The 22,983-nt window shown below is 53.0% G+C and overlaps 1 protein-coding gene across 1 annotated transcript in view; it reads right to left on the bottom strand.

Annotated features, from left to right (window-relative positions):
* Positions 1 to 5,590: 5,590 nt before the first annotated feature.
* Positions 5,591 to 22,983, bottom strand: part of AJAP1 (adherens junctions associated protein 1) — a 38,532-nt gene continuing 21,139 nt past the window's right edge. Inside the window, exons 3-6 of the mRNA XM_030289578.4 lie at positions 18,997 to 19,084; positions 16,020 to 16,262; positions 14,762 to 14,892; positions 5,591 to 10,210 (exon numbers count right to left, since the gene is read on the bottom strand). Of these exons, the coding sequence (XP_030145438.4) occupies positions 14,820 to 14,892; positions 16,020 to 16,262; positions 18,997 to 19,084 (404 nt within the window). The 3' untranslated portion in view covers positions 5,591 to 10,210; positions 14,762 to 14,819. The remainder of the gene's footprint in view (positions 10,211 to 14,761; positions 14,893 to 16,019; positions 16,263 to 18,996; positions 19,085 to 22,983) is intronic.

Here is a 22,983-nt window from a genome sequence, read left to right as displayed (position 1 = left end):
GGGCCCTGGGAAGGAATTTCACGGAGCTTGGGAACCTTCCCTTCCCCTTTTCTTTCATCTCTTTGCAAGCCAGGCTGGCACCCCACGAGCTGACACTTGATGCCTCTCTGGCAGGACTGAGGGCGGTTCTTGGCCACCAAACTGCTCCAAATCCATTCAGTGGGGCCCAGCAACACTCGGTGGTCCCCAGTGGCTTGGGGGGGCTCTCATGCCCCTGCTTTGTCTGCTCTGTCCATGTGCCCAGGGCTTTTGGCTGGTTGCCACCAGTGAGGCTGCACTGTCCAGTCTCTTCCCAGCCCCCTGGGGAAAGGATGCTCGGGCTTTGGCGGCTGCTGCTTGGTGTCACTCAGCTGTCACTGCCTTTGTCCCTGCCTGCAGGCTGTCTCCCCGCTGGGAGAGGGGTTCTCACCCACTCCAGTCTCCCTGGCACTAAGCAGTGCTGTGGGCTCTTCAGAGAGTTTTCTTGGGCTCTTGGCTGCTTCTTTCCCATCCTGCAGAGTCGTTCCTCAGGCAGAGCCAGCTCTGTGCACAGCCCAGCACTGCTCTGCCCTTCCCTCTGCCCAAGGAGAGGTGACCTCAGTGCCTTTGGGAGTCAATTATTGAAAGCCAGACAGTTCTAAAACCTGCCACTACTCAGACAAAGGGGGTTATTGGCATTTAAACTATTAGTCCTGGCACCTGGTTTTTTCAGTCACACTCTCTGCTGCACTTGGAAAAATGCTGGACACTGAGCCAGGTTCTGGGACAAGGGACACTGAGCCAGCTTCTGGGACAAGGGACATTGAGCCAGCTTCTGGGACAAGGGAAACAGAGCCAGATTCTGGGACAAGGAACATTGAGCCAGGTTCTGGGACAAGGGACACTGAGCCAGCTTCTGGGACAAGGGACACTGAGCCAGGTTCTGGCACAAGGGACACTGAGCCAGCTTCTGGGACAAGGGACACTGAGCCAGGTTCTGGGACAAGGGACACAGAGCCAGATTCTGCCCAGGTGATGCGGGACATGCAGTCACAGCAAAGCTTCAGCATGTCAGTGTCTGCCCAGGAGGGACAGGTTTTGAGAGTTCCTGTCTCCTTAACCCCTGGGAGAATGCCCGGGCAAATATACCAGCCCAAACATTAACAGCATCCATGGATGCAGAATGGCTTTGGCCAGGAGGCTCTTGGGGCTGATTGAAAGCAAATTGGTGATTGTGGGGCTTTTTCTCTCCCAGGGGCTGAGCATGGCTAACTGCTCCAATGGACAGCTTTATGGACTGTTACATGGATATGGCTCTTCCCATGGCTTCACAGACCCATTTCACAAATGGTGCTGGCTGCAATCCACTGCTCTGTGCCGAGCTGCTGGTTGGGACCTCGTTGTGGAGGCGAGATGATGAGAAATAGATAGGGAAAAACAAATGTCAAGCTGTGCTTTTTATAGTGTGAGGGCAGAGTGCTGGCTGGGCTTTTAAGAAGAGAAGGATGGGCTGGTAATTGGAAAGGTGCTGGGGGGTGGGTGGCAGTGTGGCTCCTGTACCTGCAAGCACTCAGGAGCCCTGGCCAGCCAGGCCTGGGCTGGGATGCTGCACTCTGGCTGCCCACATTGAGCCTGGCTGTGACCAAAGGCACTGTGTCCCTCACAGTGCAGCCCAGGCATGGGCCAGCCCTGGTCACCCCACCCACACAGCCTGCAAGGTTAGAGAGAGGAGACTCAGAGGAAAGGACCGAGCTGGATCCCAGTTTTCAGGCAGGGTTGGCCCCATGTCACCACAAGCTGAGCAGTCTTCTGGGTTAGCAGAGAGCTTGGAAACACTCACTGGCAGCCAGAGGCTGAATTGGTGCTGCTTAATTGTGGCTTTTTCTGGGAAACTAAACCCTCAAGGCCACATGTGGCTATACCTGTTAGTGCTGTCCGTCGGACACATCAGGCGATGTGCTCCTGCCAGTGAATCCTGTCATCTATTCCTAAACACTGTGTTATCGAAGGCCAGAGTGAGTATCAGGCAGAGAAATCAACTGTTTCCTGAGCTAAGCCGACTGGAATCAATTGCTGCAGGGGGAAAGCTCGGTCAGCTACCCCGGAGCCCTCTGGCAGGTCAATAAATACACCTGGGAGGACGCGCTCGCCTGCGGTCGTGGATGTGTTTCCCCTGCTGCTGCTGCTTTGAGTGATGCTGTGCTCCAGTGCTGCTGTCCTTGGTGTCACATGGACTTCACACTGCGATGTCACCTTGCTCCCAAGTGCCACCAGGGCTTTTGCTGCTGCCCCTCCTGTGGCAGAGGCGAGGAGCTGGCTCCCAGGACGCCCACCACCAGCTCCCGCCTCCGTCCTCTGCGCCAGTCACAGCACTTATTCACGCTTGAAAATTTGCAAGGGAAAGATAATAAACCCCCCAAGAAAGTCTGTCCCTGTTTTGGCCTGACAAGGAACTAAGATAAATGTCAGTTTTCAGTTAAAATCATACTCGGAAGATGAGCAGGAACAACGGGAATTTCATTCTGCTACATTTATTAAACACAGAGAGACATGTCACTGCTGGCAGAGACAAGCAGGTCCCACAGCCCTGGGGCTCAGCCCCTACCAGTATCAGAAATACCCAAGATTAGATCCAATACAAGCCTGGCTTGTGAAACCTGGGAAGTGCATCCACATGTGCTTCCTGAGTCCTTAGGAGAAATCCCACTGGAGAGCCAGCTCACAGCACAAGTCACGAGCAGCCGCCTCCCTGCCCATCCCAGGTGGGCTGGTGGAGATTTTGGGCCGAGCCCACTCTGGACTGAGCCCACCACGGACAAGCCCCACTACAGACTGAGCCCACCACGGGCTGTGCCGGCATGTGCCATGCAGGTCTCCTCTGCTGTGGCATCCTCAGGGCTTTTCCTCTCCAAGCCCTCCTGCCATAACTCATCTCTGCTGAGAGGCGCCGCTGCCTCCAACTGCTCATTAGCCCAAATTGCCTGGCAGTAACAAATTGCTCTCTCAGCGCCCGTCATTCCCCGGGCCAAGAGCAGCGATGGAGCCGGGCACGTCAGCAGCTCGCTCTGCCACAGGGCACCGTGGGCTTAGCACGACCCACGGGCTGCTTCAGCAGTGATAAACCCTCTGTTCTGCAGCAGAACCTATTGGAGGGTCAGCTAATTCCAATTTTAATAAGAGGTTTTGTTCAGGCTTGCTTGGGCTGTGCCATCCACCGGGAGCTGGATATGTGCTGGGGGTTGGTACCTGTCTGGAGAAGGGGAAGCAGGGATTAGGGATGAGCCCATGGACAGCTTTATCCATCAGTGTTCCCTCTGCTCTGCCACTGAGCCGCTCTGCCTGGCACCACAGCTGACCCCCCATTCCTGTCCCCCATCCCCTTGGGGACCTAAGGGCACTCAGAGGGATGCAGAGTGTGGAGATCTTGGCTGTGAGACCCATCAGCTGGGATGATGTACTTACACTTTTAATAAGAAATAGCACTTGATACAGAGACATTCCAGCATTTATTGAACCAAAGTGCCTTCCGCTGCTTCAGCGCAGAGCCCTGAAGCCTGTCCTGGATGATTTAAGAATGATCCATCTGGAAAATGATGCAGACAATTTGTTACATCCAGCCAGAGAGCCATAGAAACCACCATAACAAGCTTAAATGATTTCAGCATCACTACATCATCCAGCCCCAGCCAATCTTCCTCAGAGCCACTGCCGAGCTGGGGTTGCCTGTCCTGCACGCCTCCTCTTCCTGAAGCTGATGCTGCTCCTGCAGCCCATCCTGTTGCTGGATCCGGGCTTCTAGATAATACTTTGTGGAGCATGGGGGACCCCTTTCCACTTTTCCACTGCTTTTCTCACCCCCCCACCCTCCCAAATCCCTATTTTAAGACAAGAAGCTCCAAGCTGCTCACACACCCTCCCGGTGGGCTCCTCTGGCTGCCAGCAGCACGGGTGCCTGTTGATGGTTACTACCTCGCCCTGGGTAAATTAAGGCTTCGGTTTTCAAAATAGCGTGTTGATTGAAGCTCAAAATATCCCCAGCAATTACTTCGCCCCGGTATAATTATAATAATTAAACTTGGATAATGCTTAGTCCTACTTTTTATCAGAACTGTGCGCTGAGGCACCAGTGTGTGGTGTTTTGTTTCCAGCCTCATTTTCCAGCCTCGCCCTGCCGAGCAGTGCTGGAAGGGCCATGAGCTGACGAAGCTCCAGTGCTGACAAGGGGACGGTGACCCTGTCACGGGCCCTGCAGCCCTGGGGACCACTCGTGGCACCGTTTAACCCAGGGCATGGTGTGTGGTGGCCGTGCCCTGGCCCTCGCTACGTGGTGGGACGAGCAGCAGGAGGAGATGCTCCCGGCTCCATGCTGGGGCAATGGGTGCTGGTTCTTCCCTTTGGCTGCTTGCCTCATCCCACCTCAATCCCTCTCCCACAGCTCAGCACTATATTTCTCCTCCACGCTCCCAGCAGCGTCGCTTGGAACAGCTCAGGCTGGTGAGTACGTTTCCGGCTGTGATAAATAGCAGGGAAAGGAATGAGAACCTAACACTGTATTTCATGCCCTGAAATCCCACTTGCATCTGGAAATGAACAGAGTTCTCCGGCTGATATATGCAGCTCTGAGGCCATTCGCATCCTGTTCGCTTGTACACATTGTCTCGGTGATTTAAACTGGCAATTTAGCCCTAAAATGAAGAGCAGCTCACTTTGTCCCTCCCCATTTTTCTATATATTTTCCTGCAGAATGGAGCTGTTGGAGATTTGGCTGGGCTGGGCTTGGGCATCCTCTGTGGCCTGGCACAGAGAGCTGTGGAGGGTGCTGGCACTGCGGGAAGGCTGCTGCCACAGCCTGGGAATGCAAGTGGCAGGTGGCTCTGCTGGTCTCTGTGTTCCCAGGCCATCCCTCTCCAAAGCCAACATGGACACCAATGAAAGCTTTAACCCCTTTCCAGGTCAGTTGGCATTGTGAGGATGACAGTCCCACAGTGTCCTGGGGAAGGGGGATGCTGTGGGAGCAAGGGGGGCTATGGGAGCTGTCCCTGCTGCCTGGCAAGAGCTCTTCTCGTGCTGCCCAGTCCCCACATCAGTCCATCCATCTGCTGAGCAGCACAGCAGGGCCAACCTGAGCATGACCCATCATCACCTGCTCCACCCCCAATGTGCAAACCAGAGCCACCACTTACCTGCTGACAGCCAGGACTCCTCCTTGGGTAAAAGATGTAGCTGGATGAAGTGATTTCATAGCAGAGCTGTTTGTTTAAAGCATCTTTAGTGGTGTTTAATTAACTCTCCAACAGTCTTATTCAATGGCTTGCCTCTTCCAAGCAGCTGTCCCAAGGCTCATGGGGTCACCTCAAAGCCCTGGGGGACACTGGCACCCTCCTGTCTGTGCCACAGGGTGTGGAGGTGGTGCTGCCGTGGTGGGGACTCCTGGGAATGCACCGGACCCTCTTCCCAGGACAAAGGCTTCCCTGCTGCTCACCCAAGGTGTGCACAGCTGGAACAGGGGGATTTCCTCAGGGAAGCCTCTGGACTCCTTGCTGAGACACGGATCCCCCTGGACACCAAACCAACCCCGTCCCCTCCCTAGGGACCGTGGCTGTGCGTGGAGGAACCCAGTCAGCAGCGGCTGCGCGGTTCTCATATCAGTTTTAATAGCAACATCAGAGTACTAAATATACAGAGGGCAAGGGGACAGGGTGGCATTTACAGTGCTTCCAAATACACGGCTTCCACGGACAGAGACAAATTAAAAACCGCTCAGGAAGAAAAGGCCCTTTTGGCACCGCCCCAGCTCGCGCTGTGGGCGGGTGGGGCAGCCACAATGCCAAAAGGTGACGGCGCTTCCACCGGGTGCCTCCTGGTGCAGGATTTTCCCAGGAAAAGAAAAGTACTCAGTGATGTAAAACCGGTTACAAAGTAAAACTGTCTCATGTTAGAAAACGGGTTTTGGCAAAATAAAAATAAAGTGTAAACTCCACTGTACATGTCCTATCAAACAAAAAAATAAACCCCTTGGAACCTAAAATAGAAGAATCTGGGTCAGAAATCTGTGCCCTTAGTGTACATTTTTGTGCAACATATACTTTTTTCAAAGTAAATATTCTCTCCACTCGTGACACTATTAAAAATGTACCTACAAATGCTGAGAGTAATTCTTAAAAATGTGTGAGAAGCGTTAGATGAGCTCGGGAGACCAAACCCACAGACTTGGAAATGGCAAGGGATTTCTTGCTGGTTTTGAAAAAATCGCGTACAGATTTAATATCTGGTTGAACGAAAATTCCAACCACATTCATCCTGAAATGGGTGGGCTGAGATAGGATAGATATATTTTTGTTCTATTTTATTTTTTTAAATTGTTTTTTTTACAAAATATATATTATGTGTAGAATATCTACTATTTAACTACCGTTTCAGCTGAACTACCTTCCTTCGCAGCAAGCTGCCAGTGGAGAAGAGGTAACCTGAAATCCGTCCCCGCGCCGGCTCTGCCATCGCTACGGTGACCTCCTGGCAGGCTCGGTGCCCTTGACCCCATGGAGCACTGGTGGCCCATGGAGCACTGGTGTTCTCTGGAGCACGGCTCCTGCCACCACCACCGGCCGCCCTTTCTCCAGCTGGGAAGACAGAGTGAAGGTAAACGATCGGATCTGGAGAGACAGGCGGCTGCCCGGGACCGCCTCTGCCCGGGCTGCTGTGGGGTGAAGCCGCCCTCGGCTTCCAAAGGTCAGGGGATTGAGGAGCAAACCCTGCCCGCCCTACCTGTTGGTGCCATGATGTGGGAGCTCAGACCTGCAGCCCCAAACCTGCTCAGTTTGGTGCAGGATAAAGCCCACCGGTGCCGGTGGCAGCAGCGGCACCGACCCCTGGGAGCGGCACATCCGCTGGCTCCTGCTCAGGGTTTGCAAGGGATGTGGAGGGAGGAGAGTCCCAGACAGCCCTGGGAGGCTTGGGCTTGCTGCAGAGCCCAAGGAGAGCCAACCTCTCCTTGCCATGGGTGGCTTGTGCCACACCACTTTCTCCCCTAAGACAGAGCCACAAGTGACACACAGACACCCCGTGACATGTCTGGGGAATGTGGCAGCCTCTTGGCTGCCATGGTGTGTTTCTCAGGGACTATTCAGGGGCTAAGGAATCCGGAAAATGAACTGAAAAGAAACAAGCAGCAGCGGGCTGAGGGCTTACAGCAAAGCAAGGAGCAAAACTTTTCTTTTTTCAAGCTTCCAGGACCTCGGGGTGAGACGATGTGCCCAAAACATGACAAAGCTACCATGGGAGTGTGTCTGAGAACACCATGCTTCCCTGCTTTTCCACGGTGGGAAGATCTACTCAATAGACTATGCCATGGAAATGGGACTTTCTATTCTCATTTCTTTCTTGTATTTTGGCTTTCATCTATAGGAGGAAATGAAATCAACACAGTTCATTTCTCTTCACTGTGCAAGACCTTGGGACGCCTGGATCCTGCCTCGTACATCACTGCATCAGCAGCTCCATCCCAGCCCATCCTCCTCCTCCTCTCCCTCCACCGCAGTGGCCCAGCATGGATGGGGGGAGGCTTCCTCTGATAAAGTGCAAGTGCTGTTGGTCCTTATAAATAAGGGAAGATTGTGCATCTACTTTTGTTCCCTGGTTCACTGCTCAGCTCCGGGGAGAACAGGACATGTCCTGCTGCAGACTGGGGGAGAAGCTCATGCAAGTCCTGCCCTCTGAAACCTGTTCCCGTCCTCGGGGTCACAGTGACTCTCCTTCTCTCTCTCTCTCTCACACACACACACACACACACACGTTTACACATTTTCCCTTCCTCTTCCCCAGCTCCACAGGGAATTTGCTGTGAGCCAGGTGCCTCCATCACCACTGCCATCATCACCACTGCTTGCACCAGTGCTGCCTGTGCTGCCCTGGCATCTCCTAGCTCTGCCTGACAACTTCCCTGCGGGTAGCAGTTTCCAGCCATGCAGAAACACAGAATGCTGCTTCAGATGCCCTGCAATGAGGGAGCTGAGATACGTTTCCTGTCATACTGCTACCGTGAGTACACTGGAATACCTGTGGGAATGAAATAAATAGGAAGATCAAGGGGAGAAGCACAAGGAGCATGGCTCAAAGCTGGTGTAGATGGATTCCCATGAAGTCACAAAGGGGGGAGAGCCTGTGGGCAAGGGCTGCAGCACTGACACCAGCGTCACAGGAAAGCCCCAGAACACTGAGATGACCCTGGAGCAGTTGCTCAGACTCCATGCTTCCCAAGGACAGACACTCCCCATGTTTCCCAGGGACAGCTAAAGCTTTGGGGGCCACTGCTCTAACAAGACACTGTCTCCTCTTCTCCTTGGAGGCATCCAATGCTCTGGACAGCTGGACATGAGCCACCCAGGAGATACGGCTCTGCCCAGGGGATGGTTTGGCTCAAGGCCGCAGATAATTGTCAGGGCTGGCAAGGAAGACTTCTGTCTGAGGCAGCGTCCAAAAATTCAGGACAAATAATCCAGACTGTGCAATTCCATGGGAAAAGGACAGAAAAGGACACGGGAACAAGAGACCGCACGTGTGGCTATGCGCAACACCACAGGGTTCTACTTTTTTTTTTTTGTTTTTAAACTGCTCGTTCATTATCATAAAGAAAAGAAGCTGAGTAATCAGTGGGGGAGTAGAAACGTGGATCTGGACAATTCTAAAAAACCACTAGTATTTACCAAGGGCAGTTTACAAAAAGAACTGGAGGACTTTGGTCTGTTCTCTGCTGTCGTTTCCACCCTTTTAACATTAAAGGGGCCCAAGCGAGACCCATCCCAGTGTCTGATGTGCAGCACGGCATGGCAGCACCCGACTCCATGGAAAGACTTGGACAGAGGGTTTAGAGTCAGCACCCACGAACATTGCCCAATCCAGCAGGAGATGGATGGGCTTGGACGTGTTTCTAGAGCAACACACCAAACCAGAGCCTGCAGGATCGTGCTTCCCTGGCAAAAATTCCCTTTAAACACTATTAAGAGATCTCCAGGATTGTGGACATCCGGCTGTGTCTTCTCCTGCTGCAGCAGAGCCAGCCAAGACCAGGAGAACAAAGGAAGAGGCTCTCTCAATCCCACAGCCCCAGGCTGGGGGAGGAGGGCACGAGCTCCTTCCTCTGGTTTCTCACACAGGGCTGAGTAAGCTTTGGTGCTGTGGCCAATTTAGAAGCCATTTTCCAAAAAACCTTCCCACACCCCACTCCTAAAAGAGACGCCCATCTTTTGGAAGTCCACTCCAAAATTCTGCCCCGTCCAGCCCCGAGGTGTCATGCTAGCTCGGCGGAGATCACAGCTCTGAGGACACGGGGCAGGCCCAGGCTTTCCCGCTTCTTCCCATCGACCTTGATGATGTATCAGGATACAGAAGCCTGGAAATACCTTCAGCAGCACCGTGAGCTGTGCTCTGGATGGTTTTGGGAAGCTTTTCCTCTGCTTCCCGCTGGCAGCACAGCCCCAGCTGTCTCCCACCACGGTCACGTCACTGGAAAAGCATTTCCAAAAAGAACCAAAAGTATATATATATATATGTATACATACATATATATGTCTATACATACACACACACATGTATATATATGTATATATGTCTACCTATATATACACATATAGGTTGACAGGCAAGCTGCCAAAGTAGAAAACATCAGATCACCCAGTTTGCATGATGCGTGTTAAAGAAATGAGACTTTTAGCCCATGACATCTTCTTTAAAAATGAGTATTTAAGATCTTCAAAAATTGCTACAGTACAAAAAGTGTTTGTGTGTGTATATATATATATATATATATATTTTCTCTCTACATATACCGTATGTATGGACCGGAATGGATGACCCCACCAGAAGAGATGCCCCACTTGTCCTCCACAACATTTCCAGGCATTATTGTCTCAGCTCTTTGCAAAGTCTTTGCATCGGTTCATGGCACATAATGGTATTATTGGCACAGGTTCAGAGTCACCGTCCATGGCCGGGCTCCAGGCGCTCATCTTCCCTTTCCATCCCTTGCTGGTTCCTCCTCCTCCTCCACGGGATTCTTTACTTGCACGCTTTCCTTTCTCTCCTCCCAAAAACGTGCTCCTTGACAACGCAGTCACCTATAGGCGTGTTCATTTTTATAAAAATATATTTGGCCCATAGAACGCTGCTCTTTGAGTCTCCTACTGGTAAACAGAAATGGTAGGTACAGGTAACCCATTATTTTTTTTATATTTTTTACAGGTTCACCAATGGAATCCTGTTGAGGACAAGAAGAAAAAGAAAGATTAAGTCACGACATGGAATTTGCACCAAGTCTTGCATCACTGCTAGGATGATCTCCCTAGAAGTTAGGGAGAAACAGCCTAGAAGTTTCCTCCTCCTTCCCCCTTGGCTATGGAGCTGTGGGGTTCCTGGGGGAGCAGAGCATGGAGGGAGCAGGGTGTCAGTGACCTCCTCCTCCTTCTCCGCAGCTGCTGGTCTGTGCTGGGGATGGGGACCACTACTTCTCTCTCCTCAGGGCCTTTTCCAGAGCAGGATTTACTCCCGATCATCCCTGTATTCTGCAGCTTTTCACACTCAGGCCTCGAGCAGCGAGTGCTCTGGCAGACGAGCAGATGATGACAAGCACTAACAAGATTTTCTAAAGTTAAATCTAAAGAATCAATAGGGAATTGGTTAAGCACCAAACCAGAGATCCTATCAAAGTCCTTAAGCTATTTATTTACCATCTACTGGAAGATGTCTTCCTATGCAATCTTGGACCTTCCATGTGAAGACAATCACTCCCCATGACTGGCGTGTGGCTGTTTGCTCTACATGTCCGTGACATTTCATGAGCTGTAGCACAGCTGGGTGTGCCAAAGACCGCTGCCAGCAGGTACCCACACCCTGCACAGCCATGCTCAGGATACACATTCCTAATCCACACATCCCTGATCTGTGCCCTCTGCCTGGCTGGGATCAGCATCCAGAATGTGCGGTGCTTTTTGTTCTAGGCTTCTTTCTCTAAAAACCTGCTATTTTAAAGCAAGATGCCCAATACACCATCTCCAAGAACAACCCTGAAGTCTTAATTAGCGAGACAGATTTTCCAGAGTCCTTAATCTCCTGCGCAGGGGCTGTGCTGGGACTGCTGCTACTCCTCCAAAGACAAGCTGGGATCTTTTATGATGACTCATTATCTGTTAATGTTAACACAAACCATTTGCTGTTGTTAGGCAGAACGGGGCCAGCAGCAGCTGCTGCCGTGTTCGAGCGTGGCTTTACCAACAGCGCTGTCAGCTCTCACCGCCCTGTGCCAGGACAGGGTCAGGCTGGTGTCACCAAACCAGCCCAGCTGCTGGTCCCCAAGCTGTCCCCTCCCTGCCAGCGGTGCCCAGCGTTCCGTGGCTCCTGCTGGGCACTGGTTAATGCACCACGGCAGGATGTAGGATCGCTATTGTATCCCAAAGAGCCTCTTTGTGCAAAGTAGGTCAGCGCTTGATCAACCTTACAGATTTTTGTATAATCTCATTCCATGGGGTTTTTTCAGTCAAAGAGAGCAGGATTAAGGACAAGAATAATGTGGAATCTCAAACTTCATTTCAGAAAGCCCCAAAGCCAGGATGAAATCAAGCCAAACCAGTCATCCTGTGCTGTGGTGCCTGGACAAAGCCACTCAAGTCTTTGGCACACGTCCTGGGCTGGTCTGCAGAGCGTTGGTGCTCCTGCCTCTGCCTCGGTGCTCCTCCAGCACCACTGACACCAGGCAAGAGACGTTTTCATCCCTCCCTTCAGGTAACTCCTGAGAGCTTCCACTGACTGCTCCACTCCTCACCAACCAGCCTAGGGCCACACTGGGGCTGCACTGCCACACCAAGCTGCTGCTGACTTCTCTGCCTGCAGGAGTAGCTGCTGGCAGCTGCTGCTGGGGTGTGACATCCACCAAGGAGCTGGTGCTCCAGTGGGGCCTGGCTGCTGGCACAGGCAATCTGCTGGAAAGCTCCACAGCTGCTTGCCACGGGCGGCATCGCCTGCTGTGGGGAGCACTGTGTCCTGGCAGGGACCCCGCCTGCAGCACAGGAACCCTCCCCGTGGCTCCTGCTGGCACAGGAGGAATCTGACCCCAGGAAATAGCTTCAACATCTGCTCCCTGTGTACCTGGATGAGTTTTACCAGGTTTCCTGACACAGCTGTGGCGCTGCCTGCAGCTCTCTGGGCTAGAGATGCTCTGCAGTGCTGTCCCTTCTATCTGCTGCCTCAACTGCTCAGCACAGCCTGATGATGCTGTTGGCATCACCCAAGGCCAGGGTGCCAGCTGGGCAGCACTGTGGTCAGTCCCCACACCAGGCTGATGGACTGTCAGATGTGAAGTTCACATTAAATTCCAACTTGGCTCCCAGTGGTCATCTCCACAAAACATCTGCAGCACCTCTGTCCTGCCATCCCTGTCCTGGGACATTCCACCTGGCCTGTGCCTCCAGCTCTGGCCCCACACCATCAGGAGCACTGATGTGCCAATGAGACAGCTCAGAGCTGTGAAGTGCTGTCAAACAAAATTTGTAAAACGCTAGGAGAGAGGGGCTGTGAGGAGAAAGCTGCATGTAGCCCCTCCAGCCAAAAAGCTGCACATGCTCCAGAGCATCCTTGTCCTCTGCTGTGGTGCAGTGGGTCAACAGCAACTGTCCCCTTCAGGTGACCTTGCTGTGGCTGTGGATGCCAGCCAGGAAATTCTCATTCCTCCGGAAGCGGTGCAGCCCAGGCAGTTGCATCTCCTTTTCCACCAGCCTCTCCCCTAGAAACAAGAGCTGGAGAGGCATCCTCCATGCCTCCCCTCCTCTGCTTCCCTCCATCCCACTGCTCCTCTGGCACTTGGCAGCTGGTGACAGCACAAGGCAACCACGGTGGCAGGGACAGCCTAGCAGGGAGCTCATCTCGGTGCCATCTGCACCTTACAGTGACACAAGAAACTTGGAATGCTCATTTCACCTGAAGGATTTCCCACCAGCACCTGGGACACACCACTTATGCAAGTGTGTCCCAGAAACACCCTGGTGCAAACACACCTGTGCAGAGTAAACATGCAGAGAACAGGTAGAACAGGTTTGGGATCAATCTCATTTTGTTATCCTTAATGAAACCAAACAGCAGCTTCCAGAATTGCATCTGTAATTGAGGTGCCATTACAGAGCTAATGCTCCAGGTACGAGCCCCATAGATTTTTCCAGAGCGCGTCAATGTGCGTATCATGGATTCCACGAAAACGGATCAATGAGAATTTCAAGGATTTAATAAGGCGTAATGGAACGGCTGCAGGCTATTTAAAGAAATCTATGGAGGTGACCAGGGCACAGTCTTTGGCCTGGGGTTTCACAGGACCTGGGGCAGGAGCAGTGGGATCCACACAGGATTCCTACAGTGCTTCAAGCTGCTCCTTCCTTCCCTCGGCCTGAGGCATGGAGAGCTGTAGATGGCATTGAGCACAGCTGGCTTGCTCTATGTGTTATTTCTTTTTTATTCACTTTAAGCCAATGGAAAGACATCCCAAACTACAAAACTGAGGGTGGAAAAGGCCAGGTGGGTTTATTGCTGAGGCTGGTGCTCCCTGCAGATCCTCCTTGCTCATTCTCCTGCTCCAGCTCTTGGCACCAGCTCCTGCCTGGGTTCCTTTGCCCTCTGTCCCCTGAGACAATGGCCACAACAACAGTCAGAGAAAAAACATGAGCATATCAGTGAATGGGGAGTGAGATCCTTTCACCTTCACCATTGAAGCTGCTGCAGCCAGAAGAGGCTCTGGGGGGGCAGTGGGGCCATGCCAGGTGAATCCCTGCTCTCTGCCCCACTGTGCTGGCACACACCTCACCTGCCCTGTCTAGACACTGCAGCCCCAGCATGGCCAAGATCATTAACTTTTTATTCCCTTCCATTCTAATCTAATTATATTTCTGTGTTCAATAGCTGTGCATAATGTTAAACAGGCTATTTCAAGTGAGCTGCAGCCAGGGAAGGCTGGAAAATTCATTTACACTGAATATATGATTCATTACAGCAGGGACTTGGGACAAAGCAATTAATTCACCTGAGCATGTGACTCAAGTGGGCACTGCTGCCCAGGGCAAGCTGGCACACACAGACTTCTCCTGCCACTGCTATCAGCTGTGCCACCTTCAAAAGTGACTCAAGGAGGTGAAAACGGCTCAGGCCAACTCAACAGAAGAGAAGGAAATCCCCAAAGAGTGTACTCCTGACACCAGAACAACATCACTGCACTCCTTCAGTCACAGCAACACCCCAGGTGTGTCCAGTGCTGGGGACTGTGCTCGAAGGGCTGGCTTTGCAGAACAGCAGGAGGAGAAGGAGGAGGAGGAGGAGGAGGAGGAAGACCCCAGCACCCTTGCAGTGAGCATGGAAGTGTTCATGGCAGCAAACATCACCAAATGAGCTTTCAGATGCTGGTGGAGCGTGCATGCTGGACATGTGGGGCTCTGACGAGGCGGGCTGTCCATCATGCCACCAGAGGCTAATTACAGACCAGGCCATTTCCCAGCATGGAAATTACTGTGGCTTGCTGAGGTTTCAGAGGTGGGCTGGAACCATGGGATCAGGCTGATCAAGGCTACCCCAGAGACCCTTTGCTTTGGAGCCCTTGTCCATCCCTGTTAGTGTGGGCCTGTCTGCAATTAACCTCCCTGGAAAAGCCTCCCATCCATGAAATATGTCCAGTCACACTGAAGGAGGTGCAGGTGGCAGGATGGCACCGGGCAGGGCAGGATGGGCAGAGTGGGGCACAGGAGGGATGTGGGATGGGCGCAGGGAGCGCGGTACGTACCAGGAAACAGCCCGCTGGCGTCTGCCCTGCCCCCAGAAGTCAAACAGGCTTCGGCCAGTCAGCAGGAGATTTCAAACCATTTCTCAGACACAAAGGCCACGGGAATAAGATGCCGGTCAGAAGAAGAGGGTCTGCAGTGAGCAGAAAGAGGGGCTGGTACACGCTGGTACGTAACACACACGGTGCAAGCCGGGGCGGCCTGCTGCACAGTCCGCTTTTTTACATCTGCTTTGAGTGGGCCTGGCCTCACCAGGCTGCCAGGAAATGCTCTGGGATAGAGAGTCCCAGAAAGCATCCCTGGATGGCAGAAAAGCCATGATCTCTGCTAGCCATAACACAGGCACTCTCTGTCACCTGGCTGGAGTTCATGTCCAGCCAAGGCTTGTGGGCACCCAACAAAAGGGTGTGACAATCCCTGCCAGCCCTCCACCTTCCGAGATGTGAAGAAACCCTGGAAAATGTGGATGAGCAGAACCCTGCACACATGCAAGAGATGCTGATTGAAAAGGCATCAGTGCTGACTGAAAGGCATTAAATTGTTGGCTCCAGGCCTGTCCTTGGGGCAGGCAGATCTGGGCTGTGGCTGCCACACATGTCATGGTTCCTCAAGGCTGTCTGGAGCATCAGCTGCTCATTTTCTCCCTCAAAACTCTCTGCCTGGCTTCCCCTCTACCTTTGATGGGGACACACATTAACCATATGGTGAAACCACACCAGCACCCAGTGAAAACACTCTGGAGACAGCCTGTAGTGTGGGAAACGTCTCTTCCAACCCCACTGCTCCCGATTCCCCCCCGGGCAGGCAAGGGGCTGGCAGAGCACGGCCACATCCCTTGGCTGCCAATGACGCTCCTTGTTAGCGCTCTGCCGCTGTTTTGCAGCAGCCAAACGGTTCATTTGGCTCTCGCTGCCTGCTCCTCCATTAATCACCTGCTTGTTTGCAGCCCGGCAGCTTTGCCGATGCCACTGAGGAGACAGCACAGGCGCTGGAGAAATGGATCCAGTGGCATTTTATGTGCTGGCAGGAGCGGCAGCAGCTGGGAACTCAATACTGTGCGGCACTGAGCTCGCCCAGTCCTGCAAGGCACGGGGTGCTGAGGCACCCACCGGCCTCACCGCCAGGACCGGGGCTCAGGGGGCCAGTCCCACACTGAACTATGAGTGGGTGAGCACAAAAAACGCTCCTGGAACATCACCCCTGAGCACCAGGGCGGGATGGCGCTCCCCCCACTCCAGGAAACCACGGCGCCCAGCTCACCTGTTTCCATTGAAGGTGGTTTTGTAATCCCCGGGCGAGTGCAACGTGTCCTCTGGGTAGACGGACACGGGGGTCCGCACGCACTCGTGGGAGCACTGCAGCGTCTCGTTGTAGGCGGTGAAGATGTCGAGGGCGCTGGGCACGCGGGCGGGGGCGAAGTCAGTCAGGTTCTGGCAGCTCTCCTCCTGCTGGTCCAGCTTGCGTTGGTGGCTGTTGCGCCGGGGGCGCCCGCTCTGCGCACAGCTGGGCCGGGGGGACAGAGAATCAGACAATCGTGGGATGGGCTGGGTTGGAAGGACCTTAACAGCCCTCCCGTTCCATCCCCCTGCCATAGGCAGAGATGCCTTCCACTAGATCAGGTTGTTCCAAGCCCTGTCCAACCTGGCCTTGGACTCTTCCAGGGATGGGGCAGCCACAGCTTCTCTGGGCAGCCCGTGCCAGGGCCTCACCTCCCTCATCGGGAAGAAATCTCCCCTAAGACCTAATCTAAGTCTTCCCTTTAGTTGAAAAACAATCCCCTTGTCCCATCCCACTGTGTAAAATGTTGCCCTCCATCATTTTTATGGCCTGAAAGGCCAAAGCAGAAGGGACAGGAGGCACAGTGTATCCCTGAAACTTGGCAAGGGAACTCACCTGATTGACCAGTCACTGCAGATTGTTCCATACTAGATTAGAATTCAGAAATTCCAATTCCAATTCAGAATTGGAAAGATCAGCCACAAGCAGTCATTTGGCTCAGTGCTTTTTTATAAGAACTAAATTTACATCTTAGACAGAAGCTTTTTCCCATCAGACGAATGACTTAATGAGTCACACTTTTGTACCTGCAGGAAGCAAAAGCCTTCTCTTAAGTGAAAATATGTAGGTGAGAACAATGAAGTGAAACCCTTTCCATCTGGGAGACACCAACAGGTTGAAACTTCTCAGGATAAATGAGCTCAGGACCTGGTGTGACACGGCAGAGGGATGGCTGGCAGGGCAGTCCTGCTCTCCGGGGGCTCCTCCAGCTCTGGAGGCTTCATAAAGATCTCGTGGCTGCACAACATTTCTGCCTCAGTACGTCAGAGACGAGGAGAACCCCAGCTCGCAGGAGCCGCCCTCAATCAGCCTGGTCCTATTTCAGGGTCTAGACACTGATTTAATTAAGATGCCACTTTTTCCGGATGGGATTGACAGCGCCTTGCAGAATGCTGGAGTTTTGGGAGGTGGCAACTCCGAGGGCGGTGGGAGCTGGGGATGCCAGCACTGCCTGTGGAAAGGCACCCCTGGGGACAGGAGCGTGGGGCTCTGCTGGGAGCAGAGCTGGCCAGGGTGACAGCATCTGGCTGCTGGCTCTGCTCTGCTTGATGCAACTGAAAGCGACAGCCCTAAACCAACTGCTGTCTCCCCACGGCACGTGTGCGGGAGGAGCAGTGACAAGAAGGACGCCGGCTTGGCACGCAGCCATCGCTCACCCATCCTGCTGGAGGGGGACAAATGCCAGCCAAAGGATGGGGACAGTGACTGTGTTCCTGCTGGGGACAGGGCCAGCGCTGTGTGACAGGGTCAGCCCTGCCATGGAGCACCCGCACGTGGCCCAGGGCCACCCGATGAACTGAAGCACTTTGGTTAGGGTTGAGCAAACTCCCAGGCACTGTTTCTTCACCTTGGACACACCTGGGTGCTGGCCACACTCTCCTGCTGAGGATTTTCTCTGGTGATTTCTCAGTTTCACTTACTGTAAAGCATTTCTATTCTACACTGATCACTGGATTTATTTTTTCCCCTCTTTGGCTTCAGCAGCAGTTACCGAGCTGTTCTGCCAAGCTGTGGTCAGCCGGATCAATGACTCGTACAGCTCACTGCTGCGACTGGAGACAAATCCCACAAGTGTTTTATAAACTATTCTCCCTGCTCCTTCACTGAAACACTGCGGCAACCAGGGAAGTTTAGTGAATTAAATCCCACTCGAGATACAGGAGGGAGTGCTACTTGCTGCTCCCCAGAATAAGTTCAGCTGTGGGGTCAGAATCTCGGTGTTTTCAGTCAGCTGCTGCTCAGCATCACAGCTTTGCCAAGACAAAGATGCTTCCATAGCCCCACAAAGGGCTTCTCCTCTCATCCCAGTTAGCCAGCAGGCTCCTCATCAGCCCGGTGTTGTAATTGCCTCCTGGCTGCAGAAATCGATTTGCTGCAGCACCCACGCAGAGCTCGGCCAGGCCAGAGGGGAGAGCCTCCGGCTGCTCTCCCCCAGCCCCGTGCTGCAGCCGTGCCGCTAAGCCAGCAACGCTGACCTCAAAGTAGGCCAGTTTCCCTGGGAAATAGGTAAAGTGAGGAGTGCCTGGAGCGAAAGCTAACCTATTTTGCCATACGCCCAGCCACACTGAGAGAATAAACCGGAGCAAATGAAGCTGGAGGAGCACAGCAGCGCCTGGGGGTTGGGGCATGCTTCAAACCATGGCACCTGAGGTGCTTCGAAGATGCCCTTCTGTCCCTGGGGTCACAGGGAAGGGCAGGAGATGCAGGTGCTTCTCACCAAGCCAGGCTGGGGATTTTAGGAGCAGCATCAAAGCTCCTTAGGGAAGGTGATGGAGGAGCTGCTGCTGGTGCTGGACAGATCCTGGGAACACCCGCTGTGGCCCAACACACGGCTCTGACCTCTCTGGGTGGCATCGTGCTGAGGCACTCAGCCCCGGGGCGGCAATGAGCACGTGTCCCTTGAGACTTGTCCACCCAACCCCGGCCACGTGCTGGCCCCCAAAGCCACTGGCCAGGTGCTGTGAGGTGGGGAAGCTGTGGGGGCACAGCCAAACTCTGATGCACCAACCTCCTTTGGAGGTTTTGCTGTAAACCCCCCATTTACGCCTGTGATTCCTTTTCAAAATTGCCCTGGCAGGTACCACAGGCTTTGGCAATGCAATAGGATGGGCAGCTCCATCCCCACCCTGTCCCCATCCCACGCCACCCCCCAAGCCAAGCAGAGCAGGGGGGACCTTACCAATTTTTTAAGACAAGAGTTGTTATCAGCGCAGCTATGACCATGATGAGGGACACGGTAATAGTGATTATCTGATGAACAGCCAGACCTGCAGACAAAAGAGACGGTGAGGATGGGAACTGAGGGGGACCCTGGCAGTGTCCCCCTTCCCACACAGCCCCCCACCACCCCCTCCCAGCCCTTGCCAGTGCGAGGCCACGCACAGCCCCCGGCAGTGGTGCCGCAATCCTCTCTCCTGCCTTACACAAAATAATCTGTAAGCCAGGCTCCTCATTTCCTATCCTCTCAAGTATGTTCCTTGTCAGCCCGAATTAGGCACGAAGAACGGAAGAGAAGTGAAGACGTCTCCCCTCTGGGACGGAAAGGGAGACGAGCGCAGCCTTGCAGCGGGTGCGGGATTCACCAGGGATAATAATTACAGCACTGACGGCTGCTCACTTTGCAGGTCGGGTGGGCTCATTTCCCCCTCTTCACCTTCCATGGGGTATCATTTTGGCTCGTGGATCATTCCTAATGAGCAGTTTGGAAACAAAAGCAGCCCGCTGTACACTATGTTTGTGATTTTGTGCTGCCTTACAGTTGCAATTTCATAATGAAATGATTTTTCCTGGCTGCAGCCCAAGGATGTGCTATTTTTCACAAACAGATGTTGCAGCTCCTGATGGATGGTAGTTTTAATAAATAAATAAGTCTTAGAATGACAGGAAAATAAGCAGTTTTATATATATATCTGTATGTGTCTGTGGCAAGGACAGTGTCAGTGCCAGGGCCATGGCTCAGCTGGAGCTGGGGGTGCCTGGGGGCCACTGGGGCAGCCACTGCTCCTGGGGAAGGATTCACTCGTGCCTCCTGTGCTGGCAGCGTGGGCAGCAGCCAATTCCAGCCAGAGCCAGAGCTCACTCCTCAGCTGCTCCACCTCTGGGTTTCATCTCCCAGGGGAATTCACAGGGAAAATGCCACAGGGAGAGGCTCCTCACCTCCCACTGGCACCCCACCTCCTGAAGGTGAGGCCAGAGAAAGACTTCTGGCCCCACGCTATGAGTTCCCAGAGGGTGGTGACGGTGGCAGCGTGTCCTGACGGGCCCGAGGAGCGCGGTGGCAGCTCGTGCCCAAGCCCGTGCCCACGCGTGGCAGATCAGGAGTGACGCCCACCCTGGCAGCAGCCAGCCCGGCCGCATCCTGCACAGCAGTCTTGGAGCAGCTCCCAGTGGGACGCTGCTGAAAAAGATAAAAGGAAATACTCTAAAAATAAAATCAAACCAGCCCAGTGCCCAATTCCTTTGAAAACAGAAGCGGAGTCGAGACCTTCTGCAACGCTGGGAGCTGAGGCAGTGGTGGCAGGGAGAACCTAACGATGCAATTAATCCTTGCATTTATGTAATGGGAAAGGCACAGGCAGAACAGATTGCAGGTGGCTGAGCACTGGGAAGGATGGCAGCTCCTCGGAGCAGGACACATGGATTTTAAGAAAGGCTGGATAATTTTAGACTCCATCACACACATAAGTTGCCATATGTACCGGCACAGCAAAGTTCCTTTGCATCATGTATAAATTCTGCAGAAGCCAGGGGGATTTCAAGGGGACAGGACGTCTTTGTCTCAACGGTGGTGATGGAGAGAGGGAAGGGACCCAACAGGTGGTTCCACAGTGGTTCCCTGGGAAGCCCTATAGCAATATCTGCTGCAATAAACACTATCAGGTCTTTATTCTTAATTTACAGATATATCAAATCCTTTCTGTTAGGCCCTCAAAGCATGTAGGGCCATACAGAGCAAGACCAAGCAAATCTGTGAGGGCTGGGGCACCCTTTGAGAGGGGAATGTCCTGTAAGGGACATAAAGCACCCTGGCAGGTGAGGTGAGATGGACAGAGACACTGCCAAGGGCAAAGCAGTGTTTTAGACACAGCCCTCAAAGCCCAAACAGATGGAGGAAGGGGACTTGGAAGATAAAATTGCTCGTAGAGCAAAAATCCTCCTCCTCCAGTGTAGGAAGCTGCCTGGCACAGGCATAACTCCCATGAGAGCCTGTGCCTCCAGAGAGAGACCCCGGGAGCAGGGATTACAGTGCCTGGGTTTTGTTTGCTCATCTCCTCGGTAAAAGCCCCGATCCCAGCGGGTCACGGAACCCGGTGGCCGTGTAATTACACATTATTAACCGTGGAAACAGGCAGCTGCAGGGAGGGACACCCGGCACCGGCCCCTCTCACCTGCGAACACCTCAGCCCTGCGAGGGCTCCCCCTGCCAAGGCTTTTACCAGGCAATTTGACGCAGTGACCATTTAACTGGAGGGTAATTACAGGAGAAGTATTTAATGGAGCCGAAAGTGTGTCCAAGCCTCTGCGCTTCTGCTAGTGCAGCAGAATTCCGCATGCCGCCTGCCAGGAGGGAAAGCTCTTCAAAGGCGCTCTCTGAACCCTCGGAAATGCTGAAATATCTCTGGGTTTTTCCACTCTCGTGCCGTCCGTGTGCACTCTGCTCTCACTGAGGCCTCTAAATCCCCCCAGTGTGGGGAGAGGGGCAGCAGAATCCCAGCAGGCAGCACAACCCAGCTCCCAATTCCCCACATCCTGGGCAAAATCCCAGTCTTCTCACAGCAAGCCAATGCCAGGGCTTTTTTTCTTTTTTTTTTTTTTATCTGTTATTTTAAAGACCATATATTTGCTGCTGAGATGAAAGTGCTGAGGTTTGGCCTTTCTGGCCACCTTTTGAAATGGCTCCTGGACAGCTCTGCATCAATGGAATTAATTCCATGAGAAAATCCATTCGAGACTAATGTCTTGCTACTGCAGGAGCGTGCAATGGCAGTGAACAGGAGATATAAGCTCTTAATTAAAAACAAAGAGAACCTCTATCCCCCAAGGCCTTTATTTCAACAGCTCTGGTTAAGGAGCCTGTATTTTTCATTTTCCCAATAAAAACAGCTACAAGCTGCAACTCTTTGAAGACCCTCGTCAAGGCCTTGAAGCTGCATAAAATTAGAAAAAGGAGAAAACAGCTCTATTTCATTTGAAAGGGAGAAAACAGGAGTTACTCTTACAGGCCAGATATTGCTACCCCCAATCTCTTCCCACACTTATGCTGTGTGGATCTCCTCCTCAGTATCCCATCCTCATCCCTGCCACGAGTCCCCTTCCTCTGCTCTCACATGCCCTGAGCACCAGGATGCCAATGCCTCCTCCTGAGCATTGTGGAGAAGCTGGGGCAAAGCCGCTGGACTCAAGAGGCTTTATGGCTTCGCCAGCCATCAGAGATCACATCTGAGCCCCAAAAAACCTCATCCCCTGATAAAGCTGCTTGTGGACAGAACAATTCAATCAGGAGCGTGGTGTGGCCTCCCTGCTGCCACCGCCGGCCTTTCCCAGGGGGGATCAGCCAGATTTGGCCATAACATGAACCCACTGCTGGTTAACAGCTTGTAAGGAAAATAATTTACAAAAGCCACAAGGGTCCGATACAGGGGAGGAGACACAGCAGAAATCTTCTTGAAAAGCATTATTACAGTACACAGTCAGTTCCTCTGCTGCCCAATCCACCACAAACAGTCTCGGTTCTGCTCTTCCCAACACCTTGCTGGCAAAGCCTGAGGTCAGCAAAGCTGCTTGTTTTTTCACCTGATAAATCAGTGATCTCTCTGAAACCCAGCCCAGGGAGTGTTAGTCATCCTGAGGTGAAAATGCAGCTTTTCAGCAAAAAACCCACCAAGGTTCCTGGCAGCTTCCTGGTATTTTGAGCTGGACTGATGAAAGAAAGAAAATATCTTCCCGCTGCTGCTGCTGCAAAATGTTTTTGCCAGGAAGGAAAATCCTGGAGGTTTTATGCTAAAGACACTGGGACTTATCTTCTCAGGTGTTACAGCAAATATCACCGAGCAATAAATACTTGGAGATCAGCAAGGAGAGTTTCTGGCTCACTGAGACACACGTGGGAGGATGTGCACAGGCACGTTCGCCAGCCGCGCGTCCCGGGGAATGTCCTGTCTGCCTC

The sequence above is a fragment of the Taeniopygia guttata genome, chromosome 21 (genome assembly GCF_048771995.1).
Source record: "Taeniopygia guttata chromosome 21, bTaeGut7.mat, whole genome shotgun sequence".
NCBI classification, from domain to species: domain Eukaryota; kingdom Metazoa; phylum Chordata; class Aves; order Passeriformes; family Estrildidae; genus Taeniopygia; species Taeniopygia guttata.
Note: the sequence above shows the minus strand (reverse complement) of the source record. Positions and strands in the feature narration are given on the sequence as shown.